The 17,135-nt window shown below is 52.8% G+C and overlaps 1 protein-coding gene across 1 annotated transcript in view; it reads right to left on the bottom strand.

Moving 5' to 3' along the window:
• LOC140389174 (uncharacterized) overlaps positions 1–17,135 on the bottom strand; it is a 169,390-nt gene that overhangs the window by 78,384 nt on the left and 73,871 nt on the right. Inside the window, exons 12-14 of the mRNA XM_072473335.1 lie at positions 12,381–12,403; positions 12,168–12,283; positions 4,889–5,441 (exon numbers count right to left, since the gene is read on the bottom strand). Of these exons, the coding sequence (XP_072329436.1) occupies positions 4,889–5,441; positions 12,168–12,283; positions 12,381–12,403 (692 nt within the window). The remainder of the gene's footprint in view (positions 1–4,888; positions 5,442–12,167; positions 12,284–12,380; positions 12,404–17,135) is intronic.

Below are 17,135 nucleotides of genomic sequence, written 5' to 3'. Positions count from 1 at the left end.
CGGGGCTAGGCCGGCGCCGGAGGGATTTCCGCCCCGCCAGCTGGCAGAAATGGCGTTTGTTGCCCCGCCAGCTGGCGTGGAAATGCGGCGCATGCGCGGAGCGTCAGCGGGCGCTGACAGTTTCCCGCGCATGCACAGTGGGGAGAGTCACTTCCGCCTCCGCCATGGTGGAGGCCGTGGCGGTGGTGGAAGGGAAAGATTGCCCCCACGGCACAGGCCCGCCCGTGGATCGGTGGGGCCCGATCGCGGGCCAGGCTACCGTGGGGGCACCCCCCGGGGTCAGATCGCCCCGCGCCCCCCCCCAGGACCCTGGAGCCCGCTCATGCCGCCTGGTCCCGCCGGTAAATACCAGCTTTAATTTACGGCGGCGGGACAGGCAATTTCTGGGCGGGACTTCGGCTCATCCGGGCCGGAGAATTGAGCGGGGGGTCCCACCAACCGGCGCGGCCCGATTCCCGCCCCTGCCCAATCTCCGGTACCGGAGACTTAGGCGGGGGCGGGATTCACGGTGGCCAACGGCTATTCTCCAACCCGCTGGGGGGTCGGACAATGACGCCCAAGTTGTTCCAGTCTCACCAGGAGCTGCTGCACTGATTTTGAAAAATCCAATTTTATTGCTGTAATACCATTGTCAGCCAGGGGGAGGTGGTGTTGCTCTGTCTAATATCACTTTCATTCTCCCATTCTAACTATCCACCAATGTCCCAGTTATTAAACCAGGAGGTCATTCTTTTTTTAAATATAAAGTTAGAGTACCCAATTCATTTTTTCCAATTACGGGGCAATTTAGCATGTTCAATCCACCTACCTTGCACATCTTTGGGTTGTGGGGGCGAAACCCACGCAAACACAGGGAGATTGTGCAAACTCCACACAGTCAGTGACACAAAGCCGGGATTGAACCTGGGATCTCGGCGCCATGAGACTGCAGTGCTAACACTGCGCCACCGGGCTGCCCTAACCAGGGGGTCATTCTTATCCTCTGTGTATTCGGAATCCAGGCCCAGATTTTTGAATTCAGCTCCTGACACACAGCAGGATCCCAAACTGGGAAATCTCACTCTCCCAACCTGGGATTTTTGGAATATTGTCCAGACCGGCTGTGTGGAATTTCCCGATCGGGTCTTGGTGTGTGACAGCAACATAGAAGTGGAAAGTTCAGGATCGTGTTTATTTTCTCTCCATTGTTCCTGATCCAATTCTCTTTCAGTTGTGAAGAAAGGTCCTGCCTGAATTGTCTGATCAGCGAGTGTTTAAGCATTTTGAGTTGTTGGTATTCCTGCCAGTACCAGGTTTCCAGCAGCAGGTGGCGATATTGCGCTGTAAAACTTCACTGAACTTTGTACAGCTCGACATCACCATCGTGTGGCTGAAACCGGCACTACAATGAACTGCAAGGGAAAGTTCAAGATATTTAATTTCTTTTTCATTTTAATTCTGACATTTTTATTTGTGTTGTTTTTATTTACAGTCTGATTGGGATTTTACAATTTTCAAATTAAACAAACACATTTAGTGATAACCTGTTGTCAATGGCGGTTTCTGACCCCCAACCCCGACCTCTGCCTCTGACCCCTGACTCTGCCTCTGACCCTGATCACGGGGTCAAGTCATTGTGATGTCAGGGATGATGTCACCACCCCTCGGCCCCGCCCCTTTTCCAGATCCTGTTCAGAACCGGAGCAGATTCTCAGAAACTGTTTTTCATCCAAAGTCTGTCTGTGTGTAACTGTGTGTGTGTAACTGTGTGTGTGTAGCTGTGTGTGTGTAACTGTGTGTAACTGTGTGTGTGTAACTGTGTGTGTAACTGTGTGTGTGTAACTGTGTGTAACTGTGTGTGTAACTGTGTGTTGTGTAACTGTGTGTGTGTAGCTGTGTGTGTGTAACTGTGTGTAACTGTGTGTGTGTAACTGTGTGTGTAACTGTGTGTGTGTAACTGTGTGTAAAACTGTGTGTGTGTGTAACTGTGTGTGTGTGTAACTGTGTGTTGTGTAACTGTGTGTAAAACTGTGTGTGTTGTGTAACTGTGTGTGTTGTGTAACTGTGTGTAACTGGGTGTGTGTGTAACTGTGTGTGTGTAACTGTGTGTGTGTGTGTAACTGTGTGTGTGTGTAACTGTGTGTGTTGTGTAACTGTGTGTGTAACTGTGTGTGTGTGTGTAACTGTGTGTGTGTGTAACTGTGTGTGTGTGTAACTGTGTGTGTTGTGTAACTGTGTGTAAAACTGTGTGTGTTGTGTAACTGTGTGTAAAACTGTGTGTTGTGTAACTGTGTAACTGGGTGTGTGTGTAACTGTGTGTGTAACTGTGTGTGTGTGTAACTGTGTGTAAAACTGTGTGTGTGTGTAACTGTGTGTGTGTGTGTAACTGTGTGTAACTGTGTGTGTGTGTAACTGTGTGTGTAACTGGGTGTGTGGATGACATCATCAAAATACACTAATCTTTTCACAAATTTAGAAAAGACCTTACGTTGTTTTTATAGAACTGTTTAACTATTAATTAAAAGGCATTTTTTTCTTGGATTACAATGCGATAAATTCTGTGTGAATAATAAAGTTTCCTTTAACACTCATCAGTCGAATCGCTCCTGGAGTGAAGATGCCTTTCCTCACAGTTTACAAATTGAAAAATAGTTGGGGTCTCAATATGAATTGGGATCTGGTTCAGGTACCATAACAGGAAAAATTGAGTAGACAGGGCTGGGATTTTCCTGCCCTTCCCATTGGTAGAGGGATGGGATCCTGTGGTGATGCATGCCACTGGCTGACCAGGAAAATTCCACTGGCTGGACTAGAACATTCCACTGGCTGGACTAGAACATTCCACTGGCTGGACGAGAACATTCCACTGGCTGGACTGGAACATTCCACTGGCTGGACTGGAATATTCCACTGGCTGGACTGGAACATTCCACTGGCTGGACTGGAAAATTCCACGGGCTGGACTGGAAAATTCCACTTTCTGGACTGGAATATTCCACGGGCTGGACTCGAACATTCCACTGGCTGGACTAGAACATTCCACTGGCTGGGCTAGAATATGCCACTGGCTGGACTGGAAAATTCCACTGACTGGACTGGAAAATTCCACTGACTGGACTGGAAAATTCCACTGACTGTACTGGAAAATTCCACTGGCTGGACGAGAACATTCCACTGGCTGGACTGGAACATTCCACTGACTGGACTAGAACATTCCCCTGGCTGGACTGGAAAATTCCACTGGCTGGACGAGAACATTCCACTGGCTGGACTGGAACATTCCACTGGCTGGACTGGAAAATTCCACGGGCTGGACTGGAACAATCCACTGGCTGGACTAGAACATTCCACTGCCTGGACTAGAACATTCCACTTGCTGGACTGGAATATTCCACTGGCTGGACTGGAAAATTCCACGGGCTGGACTGGTACATTCCACTGGCTGGACTGGAAAATTCCACTGGCTGGACTGGAACATTCCACGGGCTGGACTGGAACATTCCACTGGCTGTACTGGGACATTTCATCCCAGGCATATTTTCCTTAGGCCGGAATTATCCCACCACACATGCCGCCCCCTCTTGCGTGGCCACCAAAGAACCCGCTGTGGAGAGTTGACTTCGGTGGGACCGGAACACACCGCGGGCAGGAAGCACGTGAAATTCCCACCTTGGTGTTCAGATTAATGAGCAGCGGTCGCATTGAAATGCACAATGGTTAAGGGGCTTTAGAGAGGTAGGGATGTTGTGGCCTGTCGAGGTGAGACCCGCCACGGTAGATTCGGTGGCCCAGCCAATGACTTTCAGTGGGAGTGGATGATCCTGGCAACAGGGGGACTGGAAAATCCTGCCCAGAGTGTATATTGGGAGAATGTTTGCCCTGGCTGGGGAGAATAGAACTAGGGATCACAATCTCAGAGTGAGGGATCAACCATTGGTTACTGGGAGGTCTTGTGGTGCAGTGGGTCATGTCCCTGGCTCTGAGTCAGAAATCCCAGGTTCGAGTCCCACCTTCGGACCTGACGGCCAAGAAAGGTGCGTTCAAAACGTGGCCAAACAGGCTGATTGTTCACCTGTAAATCCTTCCAAACGTGCCAATGGCCGGTGGTAAGAGCGGGAGAGACTCCTGGTCAGTCACACATGATGTGGAGTTGCTCCCGTAACCCAATAACCCCTCCTTACCTTTTTGGTCATTCGAACTATCCAGTTATTAATTTGACTTTCATTCGCACATTCGAACTATCCACCAATGTCCCAGTTATTAAACCAGGAGGACATTCTTATCCTCTCTGTACTCGGAATACACGCTCAGATTTGTGAATTCAGCTCCTGACACACAGCAAGATCCCAAACTGGGAAATCTCACTCTCCCAACCTGGGATTTCCTGAACATTGTCCCGACCGGCTGTGTGGAATTTCCCGATAGCGACTCGGTGTGTGACAGGAACATGGAAGTGGGAAGTCCAGCCTCATGTTTATTTTCCCTCCTTTGTTTCTGATTCAATTCTCTTTCAGTTGTGAAGAAAGGTCCTGCCTGAATTGTCTGATCAGCGATTAAGCATTTTGAGTTGTTGGTATTCCTGCCAGTACCAGGTATCCAGCAGCAGGTGGCGATACTGGGCTGTAAAACGTTACTGATCTTTGTACAGCTCAACATCACCATCGTGTGGCTGAAATCGGCACTACAATGAACTGCAAGGGAAAGTTCAAGATATTTAATTTCCTTTTTATTTTAATCCTCTGACGTTTTTATTTGTGATGTTTTTATTTACAGTCTGATTGGGATTTTACAATTTGCAAATTAAACAACACATTTAGTGACAAACTGTTGTCAATGGCAGTTTCTGACCCCCAACCCCTGACCTCTGCCCCTGACCCTCAAGTCATTGTGATGTCAGTGATGATGTCACCACCCCGAGGCCCCGCCCCTTTCCCAATCCGGATCAGAACCGGAGCAGATTCTCAGAAACTGGTTTTCATCCCAAGTCCAGAATAAAGGATAAAGTTTCTCAGTGAATTTATTCCCGGTGAAGGTGTGGAGATGGGACTTGGTGTCCACGTTGTAAAATGAAACTATCCCAGACTCATAACTGAGATAAACTCCCACCTTCCCGGGGATCTGACCGACACGGAGACGGGATCCAGGAGAGGAATTTATATTAAACTGATCAACAACCCGCCCAATGGTCCAGAATCCAGTCTCTGGGCTCAGACTGACCGAGTCCTTCCTCTCCACAGACTCTGCGGCTACTCCCAGACTCCAGTCCCGATTCCCCATCACCTCCACCTCCCAGTAATGTCTCCCCGATGTGAATCCCTCTGATCCCAGCACACAGAGCCTGTGTGTAAACCTCTTCCTGGTGTCAGGGAGACTCCTCTGGGTCCCGGTAAATCTCAAACTCTTCAGATCCTCAGACACCTCGAGCCAGGGATTCGCTGTTTCCACATCCAGGGTCACAGAGACTGGGAGACAAAACAGAAAATTAGAGACTCACTGGGGATCGGGGAGAGACTCACTGGGGATCGGGGGAGACTCACTGGGGATCAGGGGGAGACTCACTGGGGATAAGGGGGAGACTCACTGGGGATCGGGGGAGACTCACTGGGGATCGGGGGAGAGACTCGCTGGGGATCGGGGGAGACTCACTGGGGATCAGGGGGAGAGACTCTCTGGGGATCGGGGAGAGACTCACTGGGGATCGGGGAGAGACTCACTGGGGATCGGGGGAGACTCACTGGGGATCGGGGGAGAGACTCGCTGGGGATCGGGGGAGACTCACTGGGGATCAGGGGGAGAGACTCTCTGGGGATCGGGGAGAGACTCACTGGGGATCGGGGAGAGACTCACTGGGGATCGGGGGAGACTCACTGGGGATCAGGGGGAGAGACTCTCTGGGGATCGGGGAGAGACTCACTGGGGATCGGGGAGAGACTCACTGGGGATCGGGGGAGACTCACTGGGGATCGGGGGGGAGACTCACTGGGGATCGGGGAGAGACTCACTGGGGATCGAGGGAGAGACTCACTGGGGATCGGGGAGAGACTCACTGGGGATCGGGGAGAGATTAACTGGGGATCGGGGGGGAGACTCACTGGGGATCGGGGAGCGACTCACTGGGGATCGGGGGAGACTCACTGGGGATCGGGGGAGAGACTCACTGGGGATCAGGGGGAGACTCACGGGGGATCGGGGGAGACTCACTGGTGATCGGGGAGAGACTCACGGGATCGGGGGAGAAACTCACTGGGGATCGGGGAGAGACTCACTGGGGATCGGGGGAGAGACTCACTGGGGATCGGGGAGGACTCACTGGGGATCGGGGAGAGTCACTGGGGATCGGGGGAGACTCACGGGATCAGGGGGAGACTCACTGGGGATCGGGGAGAGACTCACTGTGGATCGGGGGAGAGACTCACTGGGGATCGGGGAGAGACTCACTGGGGATCGGGGAGAGACTCACTGGGGATTGGGGAGAGACTCACTGGGGATCGGGGGAGACTCACTGGGGATCGGGGGAGAGACTCACTGGGGATCAGGGGGAGACTCACGGGGGATCGGCGAGGCTCACTGGGGATCGGGGGAGACTCACTGGGGATCAGGGGGAGACTCACTGGGGATCGGGGGGAGACTCACTGGGGATCGGAGGGAGACTCACTGGGGATCAGGGGGGACTCACTGGGGATCGGGGAGAGTCACTGGGGATCGGGGGAGACTCACTGGGGATCAGGGGGAGACTCACTGGGGATCGGGGAGAAACTCACTGGGGATCGGGGAGGGACTCACTGGGGATTGGGGGGAGAGACTCACTGGAGATCGGGGGGAGAGACTCACTGGAGATCGGGGGAGAGACTCACTGGGGATCGTGGGGAGAGTATCACTGGGGATCGGGGGAGAGACTCACTGGAGATCGGGGTAGAGACTCACTGGGGATCGTGGGGAGAGTATCACTGGGGATCGGGGGAGAGACTCACTGGGATTCGGGGGGAGAGTCTCACTGGGGATCGGGGGGAGACTCACTGGGGATCGGGGGGGAGAGACTCACTGGGGGTCGGGGGAGACTCACTGGGGATCGGGGAGAGACTGGGGATCAGGGGAGAGTCACTGGGGATCAGGGGGGCGAGACTCACTGTGGGTCGGGGGAGAGACTCACTGGGATCGGGGAGGAGACTCACTGGGGACCGGGGGGAGAGACTTACTGGGTTTCGGGGGGAGAGACTCACTGGGGATCGGGGGAGAGGCTCACTGGGGATCGGGAGGGAGACTCACTGGTGGTAAAGGGAGACTCACTGGGGATCGGTGGAGACTCACTGGGGATCAGGGGGAGAGACTCACTGAGGATCGGGGGGGAGAGACTCACTGGGGATCGGGGGCAGAGACTCACTGGGGATCGGGGAGGAGAGACTCACTGGGGATCGGGGAGAGACTCACTGGAGATCGGGGAGAGACTCACTGGGGATCGGGGGGAGAAACACACTGGGTTTCGGAGGGAGAGTCTCACTGGGTTTTGGGGGGGAGACTCACTGGGGATCGTGGGGGAGAGACTCACTGGGTTTCGGCGGGGAAAGACTCACTGCGTTTTGGGGGGAGAGACTCACTCGTGATGGGGGGGCTGACTCACTGGGGATCGGGGGGGGAGACTCACTGGGGATCGGGGAGACTCACTGGGGATCGGGGGGAGACCCACTGGGGATCAGGGGGAGACTCACTGGGGATCGGGGGGAGACTCACTGGCGATCAGGGGGAGACTCACTGGGGATCGGGGAGAGTCACTGGGGATCGGGGGAGACTCACTGGGGATCAGAGGGAGACTCACTGGGGATCGGGGAGAGACTCACTGGGCATCGGGGAGGGACTCACTGGGGATCGGTGGGAGAGACTCACTGGAGATCGGAGGAGAGGCTCACTGGTGATCGGGGAGACACTCACTGCAGATCGGGGAGAGACTCACTGGGGATCGTGGGGAGAGTCTCATTGGGGATCGGGGGAGAGACTCACGGGTTCGGGGGGAGAGCCTCACTGGGGATCGGGGGGAGACTCACTGGGGATCGGGGGGAGAGACTCACTGGGGATCGGGGGAGAGGCTCACTGGGGATCGGGAGGGAGACTCACTGGGGATAAAGGGAGACTCACTGGGGATCGGTGGAGACACACTGGGGATCGGGGGGAGAGACTCACTGAGGATCGGGGGGGAGAGACTCACTGGGGATCGGGGGGAGAGACTCACTGGGGATCGGGGGAGACTCACTGGGGATCGGGGGGGAGAGACTCACTGGGGATCGGGCGAGACCCACTGGGGATCGGGGGGAGAGACTCACTGGGGGTCGGGGGAGACTCACTGGTGATCGGGGGGAGAGACTCACTGGGTTTCGGGGGGGAAAGACTCACTGCGTTTCGGGGGAAGAGATTCACTCGGGATCGGGGGGGAGACTCACTGGGGATCGGGGGGAGCGACTCACTGGGGATCGGGGAGAGACTCACTGGGGATTGGGGGGGACACACTGGGGATCGGGGGAGAGACTCAGTTGGGATCGGGGGAGACTTACTGGGGATCGGGGAGAGACCCACTGGGGATCAGGGGGAGACTCACTGGGGATCGGGAGGAGACTCACTGGGGATCGGGAGGTGACTCACTGGGATCGGGAAGAGAGACTCACTGGGAATCGGGGGAGAGAATCACTGGGGATCGGGGGAGAGTCACTGGGGATCGGGGGAGACTCACTGGGGATCAGGGGGAAAGTCACTGGGGAACGGGCAGAGACTCACTGGGGATCGGGGAGAGACTCACTGGTGATCGGGGGAGAGTCACTGGGGATTAGGGGAGACTCACTGGGGATCAGGGCGAGAGTCACTGGGGATCGGGGAGGCTCACTGGGGATCGGGGGAGAGACTCACTGGGGATCGGGGGAGAGTCTCACTGGGGATCGGAGGAGAGACTCACTGGGGTTCATGGGGAGAGTCACTGAGAATCGGGGGAGATTCACTGGGGATCGGGGGGAGAGACTCACTGGGGATCGGGGAGGGACTCACGGGATCGGGGGAAAGACTTACTGGGGATCGGGGGAGAGTCACTGGGGATCGGGGAGAGACTATGTGTGCGTGTGTGTAACTGTGTGTGTGTGTAACTGTGTGTGTGTAACTGTGAGTGTGTAACTGTGTGTGTGTGTAACTGTGTGTCTGTGTGTGTGTGTAACTGTGTGTGTGTAACCGTGCATGTGTGGGGGGGTTTACTGTGTATGTGTGTGTGTAACTGTCTGTGTGTAACTGTGTGTGTAAGTGTGTGTGTGTGTAACTGTGTGTGTGAAACTGTGTGTGTGTATAACTGTGTGTGTGTGTGTGTGTAACTGTGTGTGTGTGTGTGTGTGAAACTGTGTGTGTGTGTAACTGTGTGTGCGTGTAACTGTGTGTGCGTTTGTGTGTAACTGTATATGTGTATAACTGTGTGTGTGCGTGTAACTGTGTGCGTGTAACTGTCTGTGTGTCCGTAACTGTGTGTATGTGTGTGTGTAACTGTGTGTGTGTGTGTAACTGTGTGTGTGTGTAACTGTGTGTGTGTGTAACTGCATGTGTGTAACTGTGTGTGTAACTGTGTGTAACTGTGTACGTGTGTGTAACTGTGTGTGTGGGTGTGTGTAACTGTGTGTGTAACTGTGTGTGTGTAACTGTGCGTGAAACTGTGTGTGTGCGTAACTGTGTGTGTGTGTAACTGTGTGTGTGTAACTGTGTGTGTTACTGTGTGTGTGTCGGTGTGTGTGTGTGTGTAACTGCGTGTGTGTTGGTGTGCGTGTAACTGTGTGTGTGTAACTGTGTGCATGTGTGTGTAACTGTGCGTGTGTAACTGTGTGTGTGTAACTTTGTGTGTGTAACTGTGTGTGTGTCTAACTGTGTGTGTATGTAACTGTGTGTGCATGTAACTGTGTGTGTAACTGTGTGTGTGTGTCTGTAACTGTGTGTGTGTGTGTGTAACTGTGTGTGTGTGTGTAACTGTGTGTGTGTGTAACTGTGTGTGTGTGTGTGTGTAAAACTGTGTGTGTGTGTAACTGTGTGTGTGTGTAACTGTGTGTGTGTGTGTAAAACTGGGGTGTGGGTGACATCATCAAAATAAACTAATCTCTTCACAAATTTAGATGAAGATCTCAACACCGAGATATTTCCGTTCTGCTCCGTGGAAACAAATATGGGGGATTCTCCGCTTCACGGCACCGGAAGTGCGATCGGCGGAGAATCGGGCGTAATGCACAAATCGAGGGTTGTGCCCGGCACTGATTCCGACGCCAGGCTCCAGTCCCTCCCTGGCGGTGAAATCAAAGTTTGTGCCCTGCAGCGGGCCCAAGTAACACCCTCATTTACATAGATTTAAATCTAATCAGCGGATTGGACACAGTATGCTCCGCCCTTCCACGATGCTCCGCCCCTCTCAGGCAGACGTCACGCGGGTGTGAATTAGTGCAAGTATTTACAAACGGGGACTGGGCTCCATGGCTGCTGAGGGGCAGAGAGAGGAGAAAAAACCTCAAAAAGCCTCAATAATTGTCGGACTTGCTGGGGGGCTGCCTGGGCCGGGGGGAGTAACGGGGAGCGACTTGGTGACAGGTCTGTGCACTCGGGGTGTCCCCCTCGGGATCGGGGTGGCCTGGCTCAGACCCCCATTGCTGCAGTCTGGGTTTTAAACACACCCCTTTGGTGCTACTCACAGGCCCCTGGCTGCTCACTCTGCTGACTGCTCACTGTGTCCTGGAAATGTTCACAGAGCCTCTGGTCATTTGGGAGCCACCCAGGCCGCCCCTCTGGAAAGCCTCAGACCCCGGCTGAGCCATCACCGGGATGGGCGTGGCCAAGCTCAATCAGTGACACACCAGGTGCTGCCACTCCTCAGTTCACTCATCAGAAGCTCAGCCCCACTGCAGGGGAAGCAGGGGAATAGCAGAGCTCACCCCAAACAAAGCACACAGGCACCCAGGTGGCCCTGTGTGGGGAATGTATAGTGCTAATAATTCACCAGTGCATTTGTACCATGTTCTGCTGTTGTGTTATGTTGTTAACCCTGTGGGCTCCACCTATGGGCCATTGTGTGGCTTCACCCACAGGGGGATATGTTGGGGCATGTACGGGCTCCTCCCCTTGAAAGGAAGTATAAAGAGCAGCTGACCTGCAGGCGGTTCCCAGTATTGTCCAGTCGCAGGCAGGCACTGTTCTAAGCTGATTAAAACCACGGTTTACTTCTCCTCGTGTCTTTGAGTGAATTGATGGTTGCATCATACTGCTAGCTGACAAGGGCACTGCCAGGCTGTCACTGCCAATGTGCCAGGCTGCCATTTTCTGTGTGCTGGTGATCGGGCTGGGGGTGTCCAGCGTGTGTGTTGCGGGGGGAGCCCAGCGTGTGTGTTGCGGGGGGAGCTGGGGACCCTCCCAAAGTGAGTTGGTCCTTGGGAGGGGGGGGTTGTCGGGGTGGCGTCGGTGGCCTGGGAGATCGGGATATCATTTTAAAATGGCGTCCCGACCTCTCGCTGCAGTGAGCAGTTCGGACGAGCGGAGCTCCTCACTGCACAAAACGGGGCGATGAGCGGCCTCGGCCCCGCGTTCCCCACAGGCACCTTACCCAACGTGGGGGGCGTTTTATCGCCATGTGTTTCTCGGCACTGCGAGCGCCGGGAAACACGCGGTTAAATACGATCACTCCGGGATTTTCGGGGAGGAAAGGTTCAGCTGGGAATGGCGGAGTTTCCACTTGCTGAAGTTTGTAAAGTATCGATGGGTTCTGGAGACAGAGCTTCATCTGAGAGTTCCTGTGTTGGTGATGTTTGGGGAGCTGACAGTTTCAGCTGACCGAGCTGAGAATGATGTTTAGAAAGTGGATTAGGTGCATGAATCAGACTTTAATTCCAATCAGGACCATTTTTATCCTCATTTCTTTATAACAAAGCTCTTAAACATTCTCTCTGCCGACGGATTCTCCGTTGCGCCGGCAGCGCCCCCACGCCCACGGGTTTCCCGGCGGTGTGGGGTGGCCACAATGGGCAATCCCATTGGCAGGTGGCGGAGACGGAGAATCCCGCTGCCGGTGAGGGCCGCTGCCCAGGAAAAGGGGGCTGGTGGACCGGAGAATCCCGCCCGGTGTCTTTGATATTTATATGGATAATGATTGAAATATAAGATATAAATCAGGACAGAGGAACTTATCTGAGTTTTACCAGGGTTAATGACATCCAGCATTTCTCTCCACACTGGGAACGGGAAAGGGCTGTTGAATTTTCCGATGGACAGGACACCATCTGCTAGTGACAGCTGTTTAACCTCATCACTAATCCTGTAAATATTAAAGAGTTGATTATAAATTGACCATAAACACTTTGCTGAGTAATTTTACCAACTTGCCCTGAGTTTCAGTAAAGTTCATGTCCTACCTCCTCTTCCGAGATGCTTCCTCCTGAAATAAACAAAACACAAATCTGAGTTGACAGAGACGGACTGTCTATATCCAGAAAGCAGAAATGACCCTCACATTGTTACAAGCTGCTGAGAATTGTCAATTCCCATTGCTGCAGACATGGAATAGAAAGAGGATGTTACACAAAGGATATTGAAGCACAGGAGAAAGTATCAAAAAGATTGACAGCAACTGAGAGGCTTCAACTAACAGCAAAGATTGATCAACTTTACTGTAGAAAAGAGAAGACCTGATAGAGATCTTTCAAATGATGAAAGGGGTCGGGTTTGATAGATTCAGTGAAGATGTTTACACTGTAGAGAATCCAGAAATAGGGATAGAAACATAATATATGTCATGATATAGTAGCACGGTAGCACAAGTGGCTAGCACTGTGGCGTCACAGCGCCAGGGTCCCAGGTTCGATTCCCCACTGGGTCACTAACTGTGCGGAGTCTGCACGTTCTCCCCGTGTCTGCGTGGGTTTCCTCCGGGTGCTCCGGTTTCCTCCCACAGTCCAAAGACGTGCAGGTTAGGTGGATTGGCCATGCTAAATTGTCCTTAGTGTCCAAAAAGGTTTGGAGGGTTGTTGGGTTATGGGATTAGAGTGGAAGTGAGGGCTTAAGTGGGTCGGTGCAGACTCGATGGGCCGAATGGCCTCCTTCTGCACAGTATGTTCTATGATATGCAAACATGCAGCTAATGAACACACAGAATTTGGACACGACCAATGAGCAGTCAGGACACTGAGGGGTGGTATCTCACTATAAAAGGGATGAGGCACTCACACCCCGCCTCTTTCCACAGACCAACATCTACAGAGTGAGACAGGGTGTATCCTCAGCATCACACCCCAGCACGTGGCTTAGAGCAAGGCTGGTTCAGTTAGACTGAGTTACGACATTTAGATTAGCAGAGAGTCGAACTCATTGAGAACTGTGCTAATAGTTCAATAAAACACATTGAACTCACTTCAAAGTTTGGAGCAACCTTTACTCAAAACTGCATCAAGTGGCAGCTTGTATTCTTCCAAATTACATAACACAACTATAAAGTTACAAATAAATCCAATCGGGAGTTCAGGAGAAACTTCTTTGCCGAGAGAGTGATGGGAATGTGGAACTCACTATCACACGGGGTGGAATTTACTCCAGTCTGTCACAGCAGCGAGCATGGTGTCCGGATATAGGGAATCACACGAGAGGACACGGCTCAGTCTGTCGATGGCAGGAAAACCTCCCGGGATTAAGTCAGAGTCGGGAAGGGGTCAATGCACCGGACTAGCGGCAGGAAGTTAATTAGTCTCATTAATGAGTTTGTGAAGCCAGTTTAAACCTGATTCCAACATCATTAACTGCTGCTTTTCCAATTCAGTTTAAACCCCATGGGTTGGATTTTATGAGGATCCCACTTCCTGTGATCGGGAACGCCGCGACCCTGGGATTGAAAATGACTGTGTAAAGAGATTGAAAGGTGCTGAGCACTGACCCTCCAGCAGGATGGCTTCAGGAAATGTGTTTGTGATATTCCGATAAGAATCATCATTAAAAGGACAAGATCCAAGGGTCTGGCACTGCAGTCAAGAAGGAGGGTCAAGAACGGTCAACCTGGCTCCCGGGCCTACAATTCACACCAGAAGGAGCAGCCGGGTGGGGAATTGTAATTTATCAGCCAAATCCGAGGGGGATTGGGGCTGAGGTTTTAAAATAACTTCAGTGTAACATCCAAATCCTGGGGGGATTTGGGTTTGAATTGAGGAACGTTTGGGCTGAAATGTGGGGTTTTGTCTGTGGATTTTCAGGAGAGGCTTTTTAATAAGTTGTGGTGATTTGTGTGTTTATGTGGAAGCTGAGGTTAAATTGTGGAGGGATTTCAATTGGAAAACCAATTAAATGCTGTGTGATGTGATTTACACTATTTACAGCTCTTTGTATTCGGGTGTTGGGAGTGTTTTTACAAAACAACAAGTTTGTGGTTGAGCCAATCCCCGTGTCTGTGTAATTTTGTTCTTTATAAAATCCTCAAGTCAAGAACCATCAGTCAGAGGAAACGGGAGCGTGAACCTCTTACAGTCCTGTTATAACCTGCCTACTTACCAATGGCTGGGGGCTAATGACTATCCCACAATCCTGTGGGAGTATGAGCTTCCCCAATGAGGGGGGCGGAGAAACCACGAGTAAACTCCTAGTATAAATAAGCTGGCCAGTTCAGGAACCAGCAGGAAGGAGAAGGTAGCAAGGGAAGTTACTGCTACTGTTATGTATATATTGTGATAGTAAATAAATGTTATTACTTTGTATCCTTAAAACCCGTGCTGGATTCTTCGTGGCCCTTACAAAACTGGCGGCGAAGGTAAAAGTGAATAGCTGTCTACACTGCTGAAGCCACCTCCCTGGATTTTTGTTGGATACAGGTTGGAAGTTGTTTTCTATTATACCATGCCTCTGTATGGACGTTTGGATGTTTTTGATGCTGCGCTGGAAAGCTGGAACCAGTACACACAACGGATGCGTTACTATTTCCGGGCAAACAATATCACTGAAAACGAGCGCCAGGTGGTCATATTGCTCACCACCTGCGGCCCGCATACGTTTGGGGTGATTAGGAGCCTTACGTACCCAGCTGCGCCGGACACCAAAACGTTTGATGAACTTGTGAATATAGTGGGGCAACACTTTAACCCAACCCCGTCCACGATAGTCCAGCATTACCGGTTTAATACCGCTGAGAGGACCCCTGGAGAATCCCTTGCCGATTTTCTATCCAGGCTACGCAGGATTGTGGAATACTGTGACTATGGTGAGAGCTTGTCAGAAATGTTACGCGACTGTTTGGTTTGCGGTATTAACAATGCGGCCACCCAGAGAAAGTTGTTAGCTGAGCCAACATTGACTTTTCAACAGGCCATTCAAATAGTATTGTCCCGAGAGAGCGCAGAGCGAGGAGTACAGGAGCTACAGGTAATGGAAGTGCATGCCTTGGGGCGCAACCCTTTCCGACCGAAAACGTCCCCCCGCACTCCTGCGGTACCTTGGGCGAGGCAACGTCCACACCGACGCCAGTGGCCATCGGACATTCCTCCCCGAAGGGAGCCTTCTCCAGAGCCAATGGATGAGGAGCCATGTCCGTGTCAGACGTGTAGGCGCCGACCCCGTCACGGACGGTGGTCCTGGGGACGCCAGAGGCACCGTCGTTCCGACCGAAACTGGGACCAGCCCAGGGGCCGTAACTGGGACCAGCCCAGAGGCCGTACCTTCCATGTGGATGAACCTGCGGCGACTACTCCTGAGGATGTGGAGACGGAGGACGACTGCCTGCAGCTGCATTGTGTGGCAGCTCCCCGTGTGGCCCCCATTAAGGTGACAGTACGGGTCAATGGCCACCCGCTTGAGATGGAGTTGGATACTGGCGCAGCGGTCTCCGTGATCGCCCAGAGGACATTCGACCGCATCAAGCAGGGTATACAGACCCTTACATTAACTGACTCACAGGCCAGGTTGGCCACCTACACAGGGGAACCACTGGACATTGCAGGAACTACAATGATCCCTGTTGTCTATGGACGCCAGGAGGGGTGTTTCCCACTTATCGTGGTGCATGGCCATGGGCCCAGCCTGTTGGGTCGGGACTGGTTGCGCCATTTGCGGTTGCAATGGCAGCACATCCTCCAAACAGTTTCTGAAGGGTTGACTGAGGTGCTAGGACGATACCCAGATGTATTCCAGCCTGGGTTGGGGAAAATAAAAGGGGCCGTAGCCCGTATCCAAGTTGAACCAGGAGCCACGCCGTGCTATTTCCGGGCGCGCCCAGTGCCTTATGCCTTGCTCGAGAAGGTAGAAGGGGAGCTCACTCGTTTGGAGAGTTTGGGTATTATCAGGCCCGTCCGTTTTGCTGACTGGGCAGCATCAATTGTACCTGTAATGAAGCCAGATGCCACAGTTCGCTTGTGTGGCGACTATAAACTTACAGTGAATACGGTTTCCCGACTCGACCGATATCCAATGCCTCGCATAGAGGATCTCTACGCGAAACTTGCAGGTGGACTCTCGTTCACAAAATTAGATATGAGTCACGCCTACCTGCAGTTGGAGCTGGACCCTGCCTCCCGACCATATGTAACGATTCATACACACCGGGGCCTGTATGAATATACACGGTTGCCCTTTGGAGTATCCTCTGCCTGCACAATTTTTCAACGTGTTATGGAGGGAATTTTGAGAGGTTTACCACGTGTGGCTGTCTACCTAGATGACGTGTTGATTACAGGGACGTCGGAGCAGGAACATTTGGAAAATCTGGAGGCTGTCCTTAGACGCCTTTCGGAGGCTGGAGTCCGTTTACGTCGCACAAAGTGCGTATTTCAGGCAAAGGAAGTAGTCTACCTAGGTTATCGGGTGGACCGCGAAGGTCTGCACCCCGTCGCAGAGAAGGTGCGTGCGATTCAACAGGCCCCCGCCCCGACTGACACTTCGCACCTTCGTTCTTTTCTCGGTCTCGTAAACTATTACGGGAAGTTCCTCCCCAATCTGGCAACTACGCTGGCCCCTTTGCACCTTCTGCTAAAGAAAAATCACACCTGGGTTTGGGGTCAGCCGCAAGAAACCGCTTTCCGGCGGGTAAAGCAACAATTGTCGTCGTCTGGGTTACTAACCCACTATGATCCTGGAAAGCCTTTGCTCGTCACATGTGATGCATCCCCGTATGGTATTGGGGCCGTCCTGTCCCACAAGAT

Source organism: Scyliorhinus torazame, chromosome 14, assembly GCF_047496885.1.
Source record: "Scyliorhinus torazame isolate Kashiwa2021f chromosome 14, sScyTor2.1, whole genome shotgun sequence".
NCBI classification, from domain to species: Eukaryota; Metazoa; Chordata; class Chondrichthyes; order Carcharhiniformes; family Scyliorhinidae; genus Scyliorhinus; species Scyliorhinus torazame.
This window is presented reverse-complemented; position numbering and strand designations above follow the sequence as displayed.